This window comes from Varanus komodoensis, unplaced genomic scaffold (genome assembly GCF_004798865.1).
Source record: "Varanus komodoensis strain SLA01 unplaced genomic scaffold, ASM479886v1 scaffold22, whole genome shotgun sequence".
NCBI classification, from domain to species: domain Eukaryota; kingdom Metazoa; phylum Chordata; class Lepidosauria; order Squamata; family Varanidae; genus Varanus; species Varanus komodoensis.
This window is the reverse complement of record NW_025335606.1, coordinates 7684720-7706435: the sequence shown is the minus strand read 5'-3', so window position 1 is coordinate 7706435 and position 21716 is coordinate 7684720. Positions and strand designations below refer to the sequence as shown.

At 45.8% G+C, this 21716-nt stretch overlaps 1 protein-coding gene across 1 annotated transcript in view; it reads left to right on the top strand.

Annotated features, from left to right (window-relative positions):
• The window catches only part of MYO5B (myosin VB), a 211019-nt gene that overhangs the window by 47956 nt on the left and 141347 nt on the right, over nt 1-21716 (top strand). The window contains exons 3-6 of the mRNA XM_044431198.1: nt 8279-8422; nt 11941-12022; nt 17128-17235; nt 17526-17635. Of these exons, the coding sequence (XP_044287133.1) occupies nt 8279-8422; nt 11941-12022; nt 17128-17235; nt 17526-17635 (444 nt within the window). The remainder of the gene's footprint in view (nt 1-8278; nt 8423-11940; nt 12023-17127; nt 17236-17525; nt 17636-21716) is intronic.

Here is a 21716-nt window from a genome sequence, read left to right as displayed (position 1 = left end):
CTTTTTCCATCTAGTGCCTGTCTTCTGCCTCCCCATGCAAAGCAAAAAGCCTAAACCTTTGTCATTTGAGATTTTCTTGTACATGAGTCATGTAGTCCCATAAGAACATGCTGGATCAGACCCAGGTCCAGCACTCCGTTCACACAGCGGCCAACCAGCTGCTCACAGGATCCCTCCAGCAGGGTGGGCACAAGACCTCCACCTGCCCAGGTCCTCAGCAACTGGTGCATGTGGGCAGGCACCTCTGGGGAAGAGGGCAGGTCATGACCAGCAAGGCTAGTAGCCATGGGTAGCCTCCCCACCACCATGAATCTGTCCAACCCCTTTTAAAGCCACCCAGTGTGGAGGCCATCTCTACTTCCCATGGCAGCGAATTCCACAGTTTGGCTACATACTGGCTGAAGAAGTGCTTCCTTTTATCTCCAGCAACAAAAGGGGATGAAATAGACATCCTCAGTTCCTGAAAGCTGAATTCAGATTGAAATTTGGCCTTTCCATGTGGTGCGTGTTGGCTGGTCCATTGGATGCTGGGGAGCTGGCTGGCCATTTGGGTTGAGGGAATAGGACATGCAGAGTGTTCAGTTTGCTGTTTTTGTTCCTTTATTTCATTTGTATACCACCCAATAGCTGAAGTATTCTGGGTAATTAAGAACAATTAATAAAAAATAAAAACCACTGATACAATAAATAAAATTCAACACAAAATTCAGAAACAGAATGAAAAACCATTTGAGGAGTTAATCACATCCAGTACTAGACAGCTGCAGACAGATGGTCCCTTGCGTGGGTTCAGATCCAATGAGAAAATAATTAACTCTCAGCATCACACTGAATATAGGAGGATAAATGAAGTAAGAGCTGTGAAACATGCTGGAAAAAAAATGGGGATGCACAGTGCTCTCCAGAGATAGCACTCATCGTAATGAAAACATTTTGGCTTCGGTCAGAATATTTTTTGGATGTTCCTTCTAGAATTCATTTTGAATTTTTCTGGAAGCGACCTCTCCCTGGAGAAGCATCTGTCATTTTTACTACTTTGGGTCCATCTTCATCAGGATTTGTGGCTGCCTTTTTACCCCAGTGCAGCACCTGGGGGAATCCCTCTGCCCCTGACGTGGGGACATCAGAGTGACATGCTGCTCTGCAAGGCATTTTGCCTTTCTCTGTTCTGAGAGAGACACGGAGTCCCACGCATGTCCCAGCAGGAAGAACCTGGGCTGGCTGCAGGAGCGTTCACTGCCTCATGCTCTCTGCTTGGGGCTGATAGGCACTGGGGTCCACTCATCCCACTGCTGGCTGAACCTGGTCCACCCTCTTGCACTTGTACTGTTCTCACTGATCTGAGACGGGGACAGCCGTGGCCGTTCCTGTGCTAGCAGGAAACGTGGAGATTCAGCATCTCCGTGTTGGAGCAACAGGTGCTCTGTGAGTGGTGCAGGTGTTGGAATCCATCCTGGAGATTTCGGGAGTGCTAATAGCTTGCTTGTGGCCACCTGCCACATTCCGGGAGTGCTAATAGCCAGTGGCCACCTGCAACTAGAGGGTCAGTTCAAGCAGCATTGTCCCTGGCCGTGTGAGCTCCTCTCTGCCAGAAGGACTTCTTCCACACCTTTTTGTCTAGCCCAGGAATTTAGGGTTTGGACTCTCCTAGTTCCATGCAAATCCTCCTTTTGGGATTGCGAGCTGGGACACAGAGCCTTCTTTTTGCTGCCCTGGTTTTTATGGCTTCATTGCTCTCCAGAGCACCTGGAACATGGCTTGCTGTCCCTCTGCGTTCCTCAGTATTTTCCCCAAGGAAATATTGATTAGCCACTGAATTTATTGCAGAGACTGTCAGCACCACATCACTCTGGGAGAATGGCCAGCGCTGCATAATTATTTAGCTGGGACTAGAGGGCTTTCCTAGTGAAGGTTGCAAATATCCACTTGATGTTTCAGGAAATGAGTGCCACATGAGTAGACATGAATGCTTCTTTAATGATGCAGTGTTAAGTTAATGTTTCTTTCACTGCTGACCTGGTTTTATTTATGCCTGTGTAAAAATATTTCCTGCTGTGAGCTGCAAAGACCAGTTTACAGAACATATGATGTGTGTGCTGTGCACTTGTTGAAAATATACTAGTGTTAGGTACAGAATTAATTGCTTACAGATACTTTTTTATGAATACAAATAAGTTTCTAGTCCTTATGGTTAAAAAAAAAAGATTTAAAATCTGGGCAAAGCATAGTGAAATCTCTAAAACCAGAGGTTCGGGGTTAAGGATTTCCAGTGGTAAAAAAAATACTTTATCAGCTCATTGCTTCTTCCCACAGAGCAAGTGCTGGTGGTAATAATTTTTCTGGCTCAATTGGTTCAGATTTTGGAGATCTGCTCTTGTGTTTGTGGTGCTACTGACATAGGTTTGCTGCCATGACTTCTCCTCTGGGTAGCATATAACACGGTCAACAGTTCCAGGTGGTGGTTTATATTCTGCTTTTAGAAATATCAGATTATTCTGCCTTTAGAATTACCAAATTTACCTGGTTTAAGGAAATCTGTTCTTAAGATCTTTTGAAGATTGGATATAAATTGGTACTACTTTCTTGCTGTATGGTTTTTTTAAGGTCCTTACTTGAATGGCAAGCTTAGGAAATCAAGCTTCCATTAGCACTGTTCCTGAAGGCTCCTTTCGAAGATGCTATTTTGTCCTCCTTTGTTTCAATTTTCCTGTGTTACCAGATTTGTTTTAAGCAAATCCTGTCCCTCCTTCTATAACCTGAGCTAGAGTAAGTTCCCCAGGGTTTCATCAAAACTACCCAGCCTCAGGCCTGCTCCCCGTCATATGTACTAGGAGCCAAAAGCACATTTAGGAGAAGAGCAGGGCGTGAAAAGAAGCAATGAGCTGGCGCCGTGCAGGGAGCTCAAGCTGCGTGGACTTTCCTGTATGCCACCCTCCCAAAATTCTCATATGCAGGTAGATTCAAGCTTCACCTAATCCTAAAAGTTAAAGTGCTGCACGAGGGGGACAGTACTCTGGGGTAGATCTTGTTCTCACTCTGGTATGAGGAGCAAAGTTAGACCCTTAGGGAAACTCGTCCAAGAAAGAGGCTTGGGCAAAAAGACTCGGCCAACCCGAAGAACCAGTCCAGCAACCCTCTTTGACCTCAGACATGTCTCCTGGGGTCCTGGACAAACCTCTGCAGGCCCAGACTCTAATCTTTTCACACACACACACACACACACACACACACACACACACACACACACCGAGCCCCAGGAGCGTCTGTCTGCAGTTCCAGCTCTGGCCCCCCAATCCTGGCTGGACCTAAGCTTTGTATTTGTGGTCACCTTGGTGCCCCGTGCTGTGGTTTGAGCTTTTGCCGTGCTACTCTTCAGCCAGAATCTGGTATGAGAAGGCGCCCCAGACATCCTGGTGCTCCAGCGTGTGCCCCGGGTGTGCAAGGGGTCTCTCTGTGTGCACTGAGAGGCTTGTTGTGAATGGAGTCCCCTTCCATTCCTTGCCACACACAACCCTTTCTTGTGTGTCTCGATGGCTGCCGTTTTGCAAGCCATGTTTCCAATAGCTCTCTTGATAGGTGCAACCCAGTAGTAAACAGGCTGCCTTGCCCGCGATGAATACAAATACATTTCTAGTTTCCAAGCTAGATCTTTTCGAAACAGCAGCAGTGGAAGAGCAGCAGTCTTCCAATTGCATTCCTTCAGAGCTTTGGATAGTTGTCTCATGATATATGATGGGGTCCTGTTAGGCCTGCTTGCCTTTTTATAATTTTGGGGCCATCTGAGTGGAGCTGTTCATCCGCCCCTGGGCTGTTTTACTTTTACACTACCCCCTGCTGTGCTTATATGCCTTAGGATGGCATTTGCCTCAGATCCATCCGCTTGCAGCAATCCATGGCTCCTCCCTCCCTGCCTATCTGTTAACACAGCCAATCGGGTCCCAGGGACTGTAATTGAGATTCCATGTTCTGATCCTTGAGAGGTAGTGCTCTAATGACAGAATGTTTCATTTAAGAGAGCATTGATGAAAGGACGAAATTAGCAAACTCAGGTACCATAAATCGGGCATGAGAAGGTAAATCCTTTGATGAGCAAATTTCACAGGGAATTTAGGTGGTCCTACTTGGAGGAGCCCTCATAGTGCATTCTGCTGCTTGCAGGAGAGCTTCAGTTAATATATTAATTAGGCTCTTCGAAAATCACTTGCCACTGTGTTTGAGAGATTCGAGAAGTGCCTTCCATGGAACCATCTGCAAACCATTTATTTATTTAAAAATTTTATATGTCGCCCCAATACTTAAAGTCTATGGATGGCTTACAAAAAACAAAACAAAACAACCGTATACAACACACAACACAGTGCATCTGATAAATGATGAAAAACAAGGATAAAACCAATTAACTGGTAAAATGTTGGGAAAATAAGGTCTTCTCCTGATGCCGAAAAGAATAAAGCAACAGTGCCAAGTGAACCTCCCTGGGGAGTGTGTTCCACTGTTGATGTCCCTGCTAGCCAGGTGACTTACAGGCCCACCAAGCCAAGTGCCAATGAGGTTCAGTCAGGCGGAGATTCATCCAGTTTTCTTCATTCAGCTGAGCAAAGCAACCGGGTGTCCGCTCCCTACACGCAGGCAGGCAGCGACACACAGGCATTCCTCCTTTTCCTCTCTTTTTCCACTGAATCTCGCCCCCGTTGTTCCCTCCCACTCAGGATCTGCCTGACCCTTTCCCCAATCCCCTTGCGGGGTCTGCATGTCCATGGCATGTCTGGCCTCGTGCAGGCGCTTATCTACGTCCAACCCCCTCACAGGTAGTGATCACTCACTACCTCTTTGTCTCCCTTTATCAACATTCTTTTGCCTTCCCTTTTCCTCTACGAAGCAGTTTTATTTATTTATTTAAAACATTTTTATGCCGCCCCCATCGCAATGAAGCATCGGGGCGGCTCACAACCGAAACAAATACATAAATACACAAATAATAACAATATAACAATAAAAAATATATTTAAAAACCCCCAGTGCATCTCGGCTAAAAATTTAAAATCCTATAAATACAAATAATTTAACAATTAAAAGAAGTTTTAAATAAAAAGGTCTTAGCCTGGCGCCGAAAAACAAATAACGAGGGTGCCAGGCAGACCTCTTTGGGGAGCGCATTCCATAAAAAGCAAATGGCTTTTGTTATGCTAATCAAGCTCCTATGCAAGTGGCTGTTTACAAAAGCAAATGGTGTTAGTTAAGCTAATCAGGCTCCTTCACAGTTGGAGTGCCGCTGCAGAAAAGGCCCTTCTCCGAGTAGCTACCCTCCTGATTTCCTTCAAAGAGGACTCCCGGAGAAGGACCTCTGCCTCGGATCTCAAGGGGCAGACTGGCACATAGGGAAGAAGGTGCTCCTTCAGGTATCCAGGACTCAAGCCATTTAGGGCCTTACAGGTCATTTCAGGCTGTTTGGCACCATTCTTCTCAGCCACAACTCTCCTAGTATTTGCCGCTAACACCATTTGACCGTGCGGCACCATGTAGTTTTGTCACAAACATACGTGAACGCAGACATACGTGAGCAAACTGTGCATCAGTGTAGCCCACCATATGTGGCAGCAGTGTGGGGAAATGAGGCTAAGGACGGTCAAGGCAGAGAAGAGGGAGAAAGACGGAAGCGTTCTGTATGTTTTAGCTATTTTAAATCCATTTTAAGGCTGCTTGATTTTATGTTATTTGCATTGAATTTTATGGTTTTGTTCTTTACAGTGTAGTAAGCTGCCCAGAGAGTGGTATAGAAATGAAATAATAATAATAATACTGCCCATTGTCCAGCTGCTGTGAAAAAGGCAAACTCCATGCTAGGCATAATTATGAACAGAATAGAAAATAGAACTGCCAAGATCTTACTCCCTTTATACAAATCTTTGTATGACCACCCTTAGACTATTGTGCTCAGTTCTGGTCTCCGTACCTGAAAAAGGATGTTATTAAGTTGGAAAAAATTGCAGAGAAGGGCAGTAAATATGTGGATGGCTTTAAAAGGGGATTGGAGCAATTCGCGCGGGAGGGGGCTACCTGTGGCTACCTGCCTTGCTGGCTATGGGCTGCCTTCTTCACCAGCGGTGGGCTGCCTGCATGCAGCAGTTGCTGAGGAGCTGGGCAGGTGGAGGGCCTGCGCCCATCCTGCTGGAGGGATCCTGTGGGCAGCTGGTTGGCCACCGTGTGTACGGAGAGCTGGCCTACATGGATCTTGGGTCTGGGCCAGCATGCTTTTAAAAAATGTCCTTATGCTTTTAATGCTAATACTAAAATACCGTTTCAAGAAGTAACTGCCCCAGGGGAACTAAATGGTACCAATCCAAACCATGCTATTGCTCACTGATGGGTGTTTGGGTTAGATATTGTTACGGTGTTAGAGTACATCAGCTGTGTGAATTTGAAGGTGAACGTTGTCAGTGGCAGACAGTTTCCTTTAGGCCTCATCTGGATGCTGAAATATTTGAGTGAAACAGTAAGCTTTATCAACGGGTAAGAAGCTCTGTCCACATGGCTATCAGCACCAGCTCAGCTGTCCAAAGCGTGTTTGATCAGATGCAATTCCACAATGATCATTGTTTACATTTAGCTCGGCACACATGCATCCTTTGGTGGCTGGTAGCTTTTGTCTTGCTGCTTCTCACAGGAATTTGGGAAAGCTATTTGACCCACAAAAAGGAGGGAAGATAAAATTTTCCTCAGATTCCCCTCATTCCCTCCTATTCATGGAGGGCAATGCTGCTAATACCCTGTTTCCCCAAAAATAAGACCTAACTGGAAAATAAGCCCTAGCATGATTTTTCAGGATGCTCGTAATATAAACCCTACCCCAAAAATAAGCCCCAGGTAAGATCATCAGCCAGACGGACGCATTTAGTACGTCTGTTGCAACACAATTCAGAGTTTGGAGAGCTATAACGATATTCCAGAAGATGATGGCATGACTGTATTTTTATAAATGTAGATTTTTGTACATGAATAAATAAAGATCGTTGTACATGAAAAAATGAGACATCATCTGAAAATAAGCCCTAGTGTGCCTTTTGGAGCAAAAATTACTATAAGACCCAGTCTTATTTTCACGGAGACATGGTAGTTACTAGTCGAGATGGCGACTTGCTGTCTCTAAGATCTGTGGGAGCTTGCCTTCGAATGCTGGCTGCTGTGGGCATGTTTCCTGGAAGCAATTTTATCTGTGGAAATTGCTTGGTATGTTGCTAGTCTAAGAACATGGCAGACTCTTTGGTATCATTTGAAGTCATTTTATCGCTACTCTGTCAAGGTTGCTTCATGCATGCCGGTGTTTAAAAAGAAGCTTGTTCATATTTTATGAACTACAACAAGAGAGAGAGGTTACTTTCATAAATTTCATATCATTGTCATTTTCTTCCTTGTAGACACAAAGTATATATCCTGTTTAGCTTAAATTATGATGGGGATGTAAATCTCATTTAAGCCCACCTTATGTCGCCATTAATTCTGTGATTGGCTCAACATGGGGACTTTTCAAAGTCATTTTGCTGTCAAGTGGATTGTTTGACTGTAGACTAGAAGATTATCTGCTCAGTCATATGGGCTAAAATCTTGGTGTAGAGTATGATTCTATGCATATTTGTGGACAAAAAAGCCCCACAGTTCCCAGTATTCCCCAGCCATACTGACTGGAGAATGATGGGAGTTGTAGGCCTCTTCGTCCTTCTTACTCATGCATAAGATTGCTCCTTTGCTCTCACTTAGCACGCCTGCAGAATTGTAGCATACGCTCAGCCCTGCGAACAGTACACTCCCAAAATTAGTCCTGTCATTACACACAGTGGGGGACTTTTCAGACTTTTAGATAAGGTTGGGGCAGGACAGAAATAAAATGTTGACCAAAAGATGGTTTGGACCAAGTGGAGCTTGCAATTCATGGAAATAGGAGCATCTTTTCATACCAGGCTGTTTTGCCCCTTTTGTTGACTCTTGCATTGGACTGCAGGTGGAGAGTCACATTTTTGGATGCTCCCATATGTAACCCTCCACCTGCACCGCCATATTTCCTGCTAATTGAAAACTGGCGTAGCAGGAAGAGAGCTAAACAGTGTTATTATACAAGATACTTAGCAGTCGCTGCCATTTCCCCTTTTCTCTCTGTTTCTTTTAATATAACTATTTTTATTTATTTATAGGCAACTGCAAGTTTATAAAATTTACTTGAGAGCTAATGCATTTTCTTGCAAAAAGGACCTTTGTTTGTAATATTTTATTCTGTTTTGTAAAGGCAATCGGCAATGCGAAAACAACCCGAAATGACAACAGCAGTCGCTTTGGGAAATACATTCAGATTGGTTTTGATAAAAGATACTGTATCATCGGTGCCAACATGAGGACATATCTGCTCGAGAAGTCAAGAGTTGTATTCCAGGTTGGTTCCTTTCTCATTCTTCCTTCGCCCTTGTTTCTGGGACTGAGTTGCATGTTGCTGTCTGATCCAGAATCTAAGCAGCATCCTAACTGGACAAAGGGCGACAGAAGTAGGTGACGAACTTAGCAAGATGTAGAAGGGCCAGAAGTGAAGACTAGTCAGGAACAAGCAGGGGTCAGATACCGGCATGGTGCAGCTGGACGCAAAGTAAAGGCAGAGTTAGGAAACAAGACACAAGACTGGAGCAGGAGCTGGATCAGGAACCTCAGAGACTTGTAATGTGGCAAAGCTCGGCAGGGCTGAGCTGCCTTTTTTAGCCCCTCCTGCTGGTTTCCACAGTAGCAATGGCTCTAATCCCTACTGGCCTGGAACCAGCCCTGCGAGTACTTGCAGCCACCAGGATAAGCCGCACAGCTCCGCAGACCGTGGCAATTGCGTTTGACGTGGTGCACCTCCCTCAAAGCAGAGTCCTGTATTGGCCCCACTCTGAGTCTCTTCATACCAGGAATTTCGCATTTCTTTGCAGCAGGACTGGGGCAACAGGAGAGTTGGCACAGGGCTACTGCAGTATCCTTGTATGAAGTACAATTTGCAGTTGTGCCCTGTACCACATGGTCTTTGTAGTTCTGTGTGATAGACTGCCCTCCAGTTGCACTGAACAATGCAATGGTTGTTTCAGCAAATCCCAAAATTTGTTGCAGTAGTAGATTTCCTGAAAAGAAAAAACTTTAATTTCTCATTGCATTTTTACTTCGTTTTATAAAACATTTCACTGTAACATGTAAATGCTACAGCAAAGGGTTTCTCTTTGCAAGGAGTCCAGTTAAACGGTACAAGAAGAGGCTTGCTCTAACTCACCAGGCTGAGTTCCGCACTTGGCGTATGCGTTTGGCTTCCTTTTGGTCTCTGTCCCTGCTCAGCTCAGTGCTAAGGATCCGCAGCAGTGTTGCACCCTCTTAGCATTTGCAAGGTCACCGCTGATTGTCACCCATTTATCACAGAGGCAGTCAATGCAGTGGCACAAAACGTGCAGCCCTCAATCTAATATCGTTTGACCCTTGGCCTAATATCAAAAGACCTCTGCAGGTAATCAGTTCAGATCTCTGGCCAAGGTGATTAATCCCTTGTGTGGTAGCCCATTGAGCAGATCAATCAAGCCCATTGAGTTAATTGCATAGCAGGTAGCCGAATCCATTCCTTTTCCTTCTTTCCTTCCGTCTGTCCTACCATCCCTCCCTCCCTCCCTTGCTCGCTCCTTTCTTCCTTGTTTTACTTTACAGTAAAGGTGTACAAGGACCAGCACAAGCTAGGAGGAGAGAATTAAACCTGTCCCACCAATTTCCTTCCTGAACTCCCCCAGTCCTGACACACACACAAGATGTAATCCTGTCCTGATTGGAACTGGAGCCATGTGCCCTATTCTAAAGTAAAGAGAAAACAAGAATAGTTTTGACTCTCAGGGAGAGAAAAGGGGATGGTTTTGTCTGCCACTGGGTCTGAACTTTCCTGTTAGCTTCACCCCACCAACTACTCCCATGAAGCTCCCGGCAGAAAACCGTCCTCACAGGAATGCCCATAAAAGCTGACATTAACAAAGGCTGGCCGCTCATCTATAAATCATTTGAATTCCTGAGATTTATTTCCAAGGCTATCAGTATTGTATTCTATTGAACTGATGCTGGCTGGTGTCCTCCTTTTCTTCTGCAAAAGTTTTACAGCGGTGGTTTCTTAGCTCAGGTTTAAAGCTTCAAGGGTTTCCCTCCAAAACTACTTGGGATCCTGGGTGCGTATAAATGCCTTTGATGCCTGACTGGGTGGATGTTCGGATGGAAAATCCTGCCTTAACATTGCCTTAACTTACCCTCCTCAAACTTCAAACTGCAGCAATGGTGTGCTTTTTAAACTGAAACTGGCTCAGAACTGGCACGCCTTACACAAGTAGCAAGGTCTTCTTAAACTAAGAGGGAACTCAGGACTCAAGTGTGGATCTTTATGTACCCAAAATAACACCAAGCATGTGCTAGGGGGAGACACCTGAAAGCTTGGGGGACGGGCAAGAGTTGGACTACAACTGAGGGCTAAGAAATAACCTCTCAGGGGATTGTGAACTCTTCAGGCAGCCCTAACGGAATCCCTGGGCATGGAACTGACCAGTGGCAGTGGTGGCAGGTGGAGGAAAGGTGGAGAAGACGTGGAATGCCACGGAGTCTCCTGAAGGAGAGACTGTCCGGTAGGCTAGGCACCTAACCAGGAGCACTCTAAACGGAGCAATTTTTTAGGGGTTCCATTCTACTATAGATCTCTGTATTTGCAGATATGCCTATATATTAGCATATGCAAATTCAATGCAGAGCACTGTCCTTTTCTGCCCCCTGTAATGGTGATGCATTTCCTCTTTTGGGGGTGGGGGAACCATAGGTAACCAACCTACCTCCCCAGTGGAGCTGAAATGTCTGCATTTTTTAAAACTGTTTATTAAGAATTCCAAAAACAAATTACATCATTCGTCGACATAGTCACCTTCCTTTGCGATGCATTTTTCCCAGCGTTGTACCAACTTTTTCATGCCATGAGCAAAAAATATATAAAATACCAAATCTAAAAGTACGGAAACTTTTTGAAGACCCCTTGTATATACATATGTAAAGTATATAACAAGGTCCCCTATCCAGACACTGACTAGATCCAGACCTGCTTAATTTTGAGCAAGGTTTCTACATCAGTGCATCTGGCATGACCTTGGTTCTGTCAGAGACACATGGCTGAGCATTGGAGCCCACACTTTGCGCACAAAGGGGCCCATGCTTAATTCCTGGCATCGTGCACCCCGGGGGAGTGGCTGCTGAGCTGCTGAACCAGTTGGCCGACGTGGCACAGGGCGGCTTTCTACATTTAGGGAAGGTTCCTCAGTGGTCCAGCGCATGGACTCCATGCAGACGGTCCTTGCCTGAATCTTCAGAATCCTTCCCAGTCAGAAGCCCTGGGGAATTGTTGCCAGTCCATTTTGGCAGCTGTGTGGTAGATGAACCAATGGTCCGAGTCACTGTAAAACAGCTTCCATGGAAGAGCTGAAGCTGCATTTCGCATCTCTTCGTATCTCCCTTAAAGTCAGCCATTACTGAATGCAGAAAGCCCTTGGTTAAAACCCCAGCTCAGCCACAGATTTGTGTGTGGTGTAGGAAGATTCCAGTGTCGCAACCTTAGTTCTGCTTTAAAATAGGAGTAACCATGTTGTCCCTTGCAGGTTTTTAAGGACAGTGGCTCGGACATTTCATTTATTAATGAAGGCCAGAACGGTGCCTCTCGCTTTTTTTCCTCTCATTTAAAAGTAATTGCACAAGGTTTACAGCTAACTTTAGCTGACATAAATAAAATAAAACTCATCCTTAGCTGGCTTCTTGGGGCGGGATGTGTGTGAAATGTGAGGGTTGAGTAGAGCTGCAGGAAGGAAAAAGAGGTCCTTTAAATTATACACTCACTGAATCCCTAATGTCTGAAACCTCTGTGTTTCTTTCCAGGCAGCAGATGAGCGAAACTATCACATATTCTATCAGCTGTGCGCCTCGGCCGATCTTCCTGAATTGAAAGAACTTTCGCTGGGTGAGTCCGCTGCCCTTATATGGTCAGTATCTTCCTGAAAGAACGGCAGTATCTATCTGTTACACTCCCTAAATTGTAGGATGCTGCACCTGAAATTCCACAAGACCATGACTGTGCCCTGGATATGGAACACAGACTGGTGCTTTGCACAGGAAAGGGCTATATAAATACTGGCAGATTTGGCCTCAGTGGCTCCCATTAAGTTCTCCGGGAGCAAAGGGAATGGGCTGAACTATGGGATGTCCACTTGAGGCATAGAAGCTGCCCCTTGCACCCAGACACTGCTGTAAGCGGTTCTGAAAGACAAACTTCCTCTCTTTGGCCAGTGCCAGCTCCAGGTTTGTGGGGACTCAGGCCAGAGGGTTTGAGGGTCAGTGGGGCCCTGTTGGGAATTGGTCCTCAGCTGGTGTCCAGGCATTTCTATCCGTGGTGCTGACCCTGTCTCTGAACCACCAGCGGGCGCTGCTGCTTTGCCACAAGTGCATCGGTGTGTACATAGCTGAAGACCTTCTTATTTTCCTAGCATTTTGGTAGTTTAACTTTTAAACTTTGCTTTTGTATTTTCCGTATGGAGTGGGCTTCCACGGGAGGTGGTTGAGGCCCCATCAGTGAGGGTGTTCAAGGATAGGCTGGACATGCACATGGTGGGCATGTTGTGAGCGGAGCCGGCTGGAGCCGGGGTCAGACTAGATGGCCCCTTCTGACTCGCTCTGTTTCTATGTTTTACTCTGTACCACTGCTATGCTTTTATTCTGAATAATGGCATTTGCTGTTACAGTTTTGTTCTTTTAAAATAATGTGGGTGTATGCGTGTCTGTGTTTAACTCTTGTTTAATTTTAACTTTTGTTAACTGCCAAGAGAGTCTCAGCTATTGAGGTACAAAAATGGAATAAACGAAACAGAGCAATGAGTTTCAAAAGACGTCGCAAAGTCCATTTTGTCTTTGGCTGTGTTCTCGAAGGGATTAATTGAGACCCAGCATTAATGTAAAAGGGCTCACTGTGGATAGAACAACACTGTTAACCTGACAGTGCCTTTTCCTTGCACCCTAATTCCTCAAATAATTAATATGCAGGAACAGGTTTTCGTGAGAAGGGAAGGCTTAACCCCTTGTGTACCAGCTGATTCAGCCCTGCAAAGCTCTTCTCAGCCCATGTTTTCCTCAAGTCAGACTTCTTGTTTTTTATTTTATCTGGGAGGGCAGGGCAGAAAACCAATTTAAAATAGCCAGGAGAGGACCTAGTAAGCTGGAATGGGTTACGCACCTGATGCCAAATATTGTTTGGAGTTATAAGTGAAACTTGCTTTCCATGTAATTCCTGGCTGCACCCTGAATTGATCAAGATGGCATCTATTAATCATTGATTCTATACTACACTACTTCTCCCATTACCTTCAGATAGTGCAGGTGCTGTTGGGGTTGGGATGGTCAGAAATGATGCAAATTGTGGTCCAGCACAACTGGAGGATGCCGTGTGAGAGAAGGCTTGTATAGTTTTGTGGAAGAAAGCCTTTTTTTTTTTATTCCATTCTCCCTCTGAGAAGCAGCTTAGGGTATCTAACTCCTTAATATGCAGCAGAGAACATCTGTAAGTTGGGTTTCCTCATCTGGGCTGTAGCCTAACATGGCGCTTCAATGGGGCATTATTCCTTCGCTCCATCTTGTACTGGGATATAAACAAATCGGGGTGTTGGAGCTGTTGGCAAAGCAGCCAGAGGTTCCTCTTGGGGACGCCTTGGCTTGACAAGGTCTCCCTTGGACCTGTTTCCTTGGTCTTCTCAGTGGTAGTGCTCATGCCTTGTGTGTAGAAAATCCACAGCATCTTCAGCAACGGCTTGGAAAGGTTCTTGCCTGGAACACTGGGCAGCCACTGTTACTCCATGTAGGCCAATGAGGTTGAGCTCCTTGCAGTCCGAGGACCAAATTTAATTTTGTAGAAGCTCTCGGGAACTGCATTCCAGTGGTGGCCAGGGACAAAATCCCCCAAAGACCAGTTATTCAAACTTTAAGCTCCCATTGCTGAAGTATTTCAGCCTTTTAGACCGGAGAAACACTGCCCAAGAGCCAGGAAATCACCACGCGATTACCAGTAGGGGAAAGTTGCTGCAATCAGGGGATTGACTCCTACCTCTCTGGGAGCCTTGGAGGGCTGGAGTATCCCACACTCCACCCTGCAGGCAAAACTAGTTGTTTGACTTGCTGTGGCTGAATAGGGCTTTTGGCAGTGTAGGTTTTGTGGGGTTCCTTTCACATTTGCTTTGAAGAACCAAGATCACAGTCCAGAAAAAAGAAACCTCTGTTTAAAAGCTGCTTGGATAGACAACAGTGCAGATCCTATTTACAATGTTGGGCACGGAGGGACCCAGCCCAGGACAGGAGGAAGGAAAAAGAGAGACCCTGCGGCAAAGAGGGAAAGCCTTTTTACTCCATTAAGGTAGCAGCTTTCAACTCCAGTGTCTGCAGGGAAAATCTTTTATGGAAAAAGCCAGGAATCAGAGAAAAGCTGAGTGGATGGGGGATTTCGTTCCTATAAGATATTTAATTGGATGGAAATGATTGTGTTTTCTCTTTGGGCTTGAAAGCTTTTGAGGAGAGAAAGCGTCTGCAGCCTCCAGCCAGGCTTGTTTCTTGGAGGGAGTGTGGGAGTGTTTGTTTCAAGGCGCACGTTCTCCTTTCCAGCAGTGATCAGACAATCTTTGGCCAAACATTCAGGGGATTTTTTAAAAAATGAAGGGAAGAGTGCATAGGAATTAAAGTTTGGCTTCATTTGTTTTTTGCCTTGTGCGTGTGAATATATCATATACAAATGAATGGAACCCAGTGAAACCTTTGGAATCTTTATGCAAATTGGTCAGAAGCAGTGAGTGCACTGGAATATTTTTCATCTGTTACAACTCTTTTATTGTTGAAGTTTTCAAATTTTCATCTTTTCTCCACGGAGCTCAGTTTGGACTGGCAGTACTGATGGTAGAGGCTTCCAGAAAGAAGCACGGTAGAGGCATGCAAAAGAAGCCAATGCAAAAAGACCAGGCAGTGGCTTCTTCTCAGTTTCTGAGGCTACTATATGTGTGCTGTTTAATGTTTTTATTCTGAGGAAAGTATACAAGGACTCCTTAAGAAACTGTACGAACATCCAGTTCTCACCTGCCTGCTATGCCTCTTTTATCCATCTGTCCATCATCCGTCATCCATCTATCTCTCTTTTACACACACCACCATACTCTGCATCTCATTTTTGGCTGCTGAACTTTGAACCAGGAGGAAGGAGGAGCTGTCCAGAGAACTAACGGAATCCTAGAATCTTACAATAGTTGAGTCGGGAAGGGGCCACTAAGGCCATTCAGTCCAACCCCCTCCTCCTGCAGGAGTCTCAGGTAAAGGATCCCTAACAAATGGTGGTCCAGCTTCCTCTTGGTGGCCTCCAGCGTGGAGAGCCCACAACCATCCTGGGCCATTGGTTCCATTGTTGTACTGTGCTAACAGTCCGGAGTTTTTCCTGAGGTTCAGCTGGAATCTGGCTTTCTGTAAGTCCAGTGTTCTGAACTCTGGGATGATCCAGAAAAGCTCCTGGCCTTCCACCCCATGGCAGCCTTCCAAGAACTGGACTTCTCCATTCCTGGAAGAGTTGCTTTTGTCGCCTTGCCCAGAAGGAGTTGTTTTAGCAAGGGGAGAAGCGGCCTCTTGATGGAAGTAACTTCTAGTTCAAATGGTGGTGGTGGTGGCGGCAGCAGAGATGTGGGCATCACCAGAGAGAGTGTATTCTTGCTACAGATTGAGTCCCTGAGTCTGCATGACAGACGCCATCCAAAGCACTTTGGCTTTGGAAAGAGAAGCTGCTCTGGCTGGTTCTGGCTGAGTCCCTGCCACCTTCTGCATTCCCAGTGTTACCTCCAACCTAAGACTGCAGCTATCAGCAGGGATTCCTCTAGGAGGTGAGGCACTGATCCCCAGCCTTGCCTCCTGGAGGTACTCCAGGAGGCTGCATGAGCCAGATGCAGAACCTTAGCAGACCAAATTTGGCCCATGGGCCAGAGGTTCCACATCATTGTACTGTACACACCGCATTTTCCCATTGGATCCCTTTGTGCCTTCAGCTGCAAGGTTTGAGAAATCAAGTGGTGCACATGTACTTGTTGACTTGCCCATAGATTTTGCCAGGCTTGGAAGTCAAAGCAGCATTCTTCACTCTCCTGGGAGTGCAGCTTGGCTTTGTCTGTCTTGGAGGGGATTCCAGTCAGCCTTTGAGTCATCTTGGTTGTTGTTAAAATCCCTCAGGAACTTTTGAAGGGAACTTTTGATTAAGGGAAAATAAAACTGAAAGTTACGAAGAAAAGGGCCATTCCTGCTGTCCCCAGCAAGAGTTCACTGGATGCCCAGTTAATCAGGCAGAATCACTGAACAAATCATGGAATAAAAGAGCTGTAAGTGTCTGCTGTATGTTATCGTCGAGTAGAAAAAATACATTTTAAGCAGGGATTATCTCTTATAAGCCAGCAGTGAAGCATCAGCTGTATTCTTTTTTCCTTTATGGCCAACTTTAGAAGGCAAATGTTTTCTTCCTCTGGTGCATGATCGTGTTAACTTTCATTTTTTCAGCCTAATTCATTTTGAAGCCTTAGGGGAAACCGCAGCCTCTGAGGAGGTGGCATTGATGTGTCACCTGAAATGACAAATCGTTGCACACTCCTCTGAGTAAAATGTTTTCAAGAAGTGTGGCAAGATGTCATTTTGTAATCCTTCAGGCAGGGCATGACTGTGCTGCTTCAAGTGACTTGCCCCAAAGAGGAGTCCTAGCACCACTTGGCCTGGAATGCCAAGAGATCGCCTGTCTGAAAGACTGGGAGCACTGAGGGCAAGTTTGTAGGACTTTATTGAGACAGTTACTTTCCCATGAATACATGGCGCAGTCACCGTGCGCGCTGCCTCGGCTGCAGTGCCAGCTGTTCGTGGGATGTTCTGGGATGTATCCCGTGAAAAGCAATTATGAGTGATTGTGTTGGCTGCCAAGAAAATCTATTAAAATGGTGCTGTGTGAAATAGGACTTAGCAGGTGACGAGTCGCTTGCTTTGTCTAACCTGCACGTTCCATTTCTTCTCTCCCAGCGCATGCCAAAGACTTCACCTACACAGCGATGGGAGGGGAGCCATCCATTGAAGGTGTGGATGATGCGGATGACTTTGAAAAAACCAGGCGTGCTTTCACCCTGCTCGGTAAGAGATGATTGGGATGGTCTCCTAGTAGAACATTTGGGTGAACCTGCTGTCCTTTGCAAAGGCTATGAAAGGGGTGGTGTGGCCATTTCATTGTGGAGAGTTAGAATCCGGGATTCTTTACCCTGATTTTCTGGGTACTTGATTTCAGGTGGCAGGTCACATGCTTTTGTGCTATGATTGCCTTGCTAACTGATGCATTATTTAATCTGGATGTTCCTCGGCCACATGAAAGCCATTCTTGGTTTATATTTCCTTTGCAAAAATTGGATATCAATCATTCCTTTCAGGAGTAAAGGAGTCCCATCAGATGATGATTTTTAAGATACTAGCAGCCATCCTGCACCTTGGGAACATGGAGCTTGAATCGGAACGTGATGGAGAGAACTGCAACATATCGGTATGTTTTCAGCAGGCCTGCTATTAAAAACCGCTTGTGCAATTGGCTTTGCTCCCGCACCTCTGTTAATAACTTAGATCTCTTTCAGTAGTGTATCTCAGCTCTCCTGTTTCCCTAAATTGCAGGAAGTTCTAGAGAATCCTTCTGCGATTTGGTGCCCTCCAGTTATATTGAACAACAATTCAGCCTTGGCTGGAAATGGTCTGGAGCACACCAAGGTGGAGAAGGTTGACCGGGGCTTTGGAATGCGCTCCCTAGAGAAGTCCGCCTGGCGCCGTCATTTTCGGCGCCAGGTCAAGACCTTTTATTTGACTAATATTTTAACATAAAGTAATTTTAATTGTATTAGATTTATTTAATTTATTTTAAATAGATTGGTTTTATGCCCATTTGTGGAATAGTTAATTTATTTTATTTAGGATTTGAAGTAATGATGTAAGCCATCCAGAGACGACTGTGATGGACGGCTTACAAATTTTCTAAATAAATAAATAAAGATTAGGATGTGAGGAGATGGCTCTGTAAATTGTCTGGTCCTGCCACCACCAGTCAATTCGGCCAGCCTGTCTCAGCCTTGGGTCCATGGATGTTGTTGGACTATATCTCCCATCAGTCCTGACTTGGCTGCTTTTGCTGTGGGTAATAGGAGTTTGGTCCAAACCTCTGGGGAACCCAAGGCTGAGAAAGGCTGAAGCAAAAGTTTCCTGGCGAACACGTCACGGGTGGGCTTTGAACTGGTTATGAGGGGAGAAGGTGTTCTGGAGACGAACTCTGGACATCAGGGGCAGATGAAGAGGATTGGCAGGGGCCTGTAAGGGGCCAGGAGGCCTTTGGACACAGTTCCAGGTCATTTCAGCGAGCCTTACATAAGAAATTGTTCTGCTGGATTGTGCTTCAAAGTTCAGATCTGTCTAATTCCCAGCATGTCAGCTTTAATGATGAACCAACATTTGCCCTCAGAGGCAGCTTCGCCTTCATGCATCGTAGGATGAAATGTGGTGGTTGAGAAAAACAACAACGTACACACACCTGAACAAAACACACGCTTACAAATTGCACAGCCCAGAATAGGAAAGTGTTTCTAAAGGTGTCACAATGCTCTTTCCCTCTTTGTGTATGTTTATTATTCTAGCAGTGTGACTACAATAATAGGAGTGCAATAGTATTATTTCTGGTTATGGACAATTGTCATGTCCCATTTCAGAGGAGCTTTCTTTTTTTAATTAAAATATAAAATTGTGCTTTGCAGTGTTGCTGATGTTACTCAAGGGGGGTGCAATGGACTATTTAATTTCAAGGCTTTGACAAACTGGGTACATAAGCAAATCTTCTCTTATGGTGTTGTGTCCCCTTAATGATATTGCTGTTATTTAATTAAAATGTAAGTGCAGCTCTGTGATGCTAGATCCGTCTGTTAACTCATTTAATTAGTGATGAGGCAACTCAGTGAAGCAAAACACGACGGTGCAGAGAAAATAAGGGCCTTGAGTGGCCCTCACTCACAACTCAACTGGATGCCATTTTGCTTGTTTGCTTTTTTCTTGGCTGTGAGCATGGTGGCCGTGTATAGGGCCTCCATGTTCAGGAGCAGTATGCAGAGCTGAAAAAGCAGGCAGCTTCCTTGAAGCATCTTAGTCTGGAAAGCAGGTTGTTCAATGGGATGAACCCGCATGTCATCACAAAGGGCTATGCTTACGTTCAAAAGCTAGATCAGTCTTCCCTAGTCTGGTGCTCTCCGGGTACTTTTGGACTTTAACTGCCATCACCCCAGCAAGCAAGCTGAGTAGCCCAGAATGCTGGGAACTGTAACCCAAAACATCTAGAGGGTGCCAGTATGGGGAAGGCTGACCTGTAAAGCAGAGGGTTGGATGTCAAATGCAGACCTCAACTGTTTCCATTTCTAGAGGACCCTCAGTTGCCTTCTATATATTTTGAAGATGCAAGCAAAGGACTTTCCAGTTTTTTAATGTTTATTTAAGAATTGTTTTTCTAATGTTTCTAACATCTAGATTTTTCTAGATGTTTATTTTTCTCCCTATAAACACCTAGGTTCTTGTTTTCCTTTATCTTGCTTTATGCTTGGCAGTCAGCTTCCCAGTCCTGAGCGTGAAAAGGTGCGTTTCACACTCAGGACTGAGAAGAACCATTTTTTTTCTAGCTTTTGCACCTTTGCTCAGCCCAGACCTGGGTCCCTCTGGAAAAAGTGTTCTTTGAACTTCTAATCACCTTTCTCAAGATGCTGCAGGGATGGGGCCCTGAGTGTGAGGTTTCAAGTGACCGGAATAACTTTCTGTCATTGCAAAGCAGCGTGAGTTCAAGCTATGCTTGCTCTGGAAATAAGCAGAAGATGAGTAGCACCATCAGCTACTTCTTCTCCTGGCTAATTAGATGTCAGATTTAATCTGGGGTTGCTTTACAAAGAGAAGGGGGCAGAAAGTGACCTTCCACTCCCCCTTTGCACCCAAACCTATGTCTAGCCCAAGCCCATTTGGATTTGGTTCAGGCATGAAACGCAGCTTACTTCCCACCCTTCCTGTTTCCCAGCAATCCCCTTCCATCTGAGCAAACGATTCTTCCTTCTGCGAGGTGGACCAGGGGTGGTGAGGAGGGGTGGTGGAGCCCCTGCTTTGCACAAGGAAGGTCCCCAGGTCAGTCCTCAGCATCTCCAAGTGGGGCTGGGAAAGATTCTGTCTCCAGCCCTGGAGAGCCTCTTTTGGACAGATGGACAAGTGACCATTCCCTACTGGCCAGTGGGCCAGCTCCTCCAACTGGTTCTGCATCTTAAAATGATGGATTTGGCCATCCTCTGAACTGTCATTTCCTCCTGGGATTTTGTCCTTTGTAGAAACTGTCATTGGGAGCTGCCTAGCCACGAATGAGCACCCCTTTTATGAAGATAAGGCTGCGTGTGTCTCTGTGAACAGCGGGGAAGGAACATACCTGTCGGGGGAGTTATTTATTTATTTAAAACATTTCTATGCTGCCCCCATCGCAACAAAGCCTCACAAGGAATACATAAAAACATACATAAGTAATAATAATATAACAATTTAAAAGAAAAAAAAACCCTGGTGCATTCTCGGCTAAAAATTTTAAAATCCTAATTAATACAATAATTTAGCAATTAAAAAAAGTTTTAAATAAAAAGTTCATAGCCTGGCGCCGAGAAACAAGTAACGATGGCGCCAGGCGGACCTCTCTGGGGAGCACATTCCATAGATGGGGCGCCACCGCAGAGAAAGCCCTCCTCCGGGTACTCGCCCTCCTAATATCATTCACAGAGGGTTCCCGGAGAAGGGCGTCCGTTGCTGATCTCAAGGGGCGGGAGCGCATATATGGGCACAAGCGTTCCTTTAGATATCCAGGTCACAAGCCATTTAGGGCTTTATAGGTCATAACCAACACCTTGAATTGGGCCTGGACTTCAATCGGGAGCCAGCGGAGCTGACGGAGAACTGGGGTTATATGAGAACAACGCCCAGTCCCTGTCAGCAACCTGGCAGCTCTTTTCTGCACCAATTGAAGTATCCGGACCGTCTTCAAGGGTAGCCCCACGTAGAGCGCGTTACAGAAACCTAATCGGGAAGTTACCAGCGCGTGTGTCACTGTCGCCAGGCAGTCATTCTCCAGGAAGGGACGCAGCTGATGTATCAGCCGAAGCTGAAGGAAGGCGCTCCTCACCACCGCCGTCACCTGAGCTTCTAGAGACAGCTCAGGGTCGAGGAGCACTCCCAAGCTGTGAACCCTGTCCCTCAGAGGGAGTGCAACCCCATTTAGGACAAGGCCCAAGTCCCCCATCCCGAGGCCCAAGCCACCCCCCAACAGGACCTCCGTCTTGTCTGGATTGAGCTTCAGTTTATTGGCCCTCATCCAGCCCATTATCTCGGCCAGGCACCAGTTCAGCACAGCCACTGCCTCACCTGGATTGGTGGAAAACGAGAGGTAGAGCTGGGTATCATCAGCGTACTGATGATTCTGCAGCCCACACCTCCTGATGACCTCTCCCAGCGGTTTCATTTAGACGTTAAATAGCAAAGGGGACAAAATGGACTCCTGTGGAACGCCATGGCATAACTGCCAT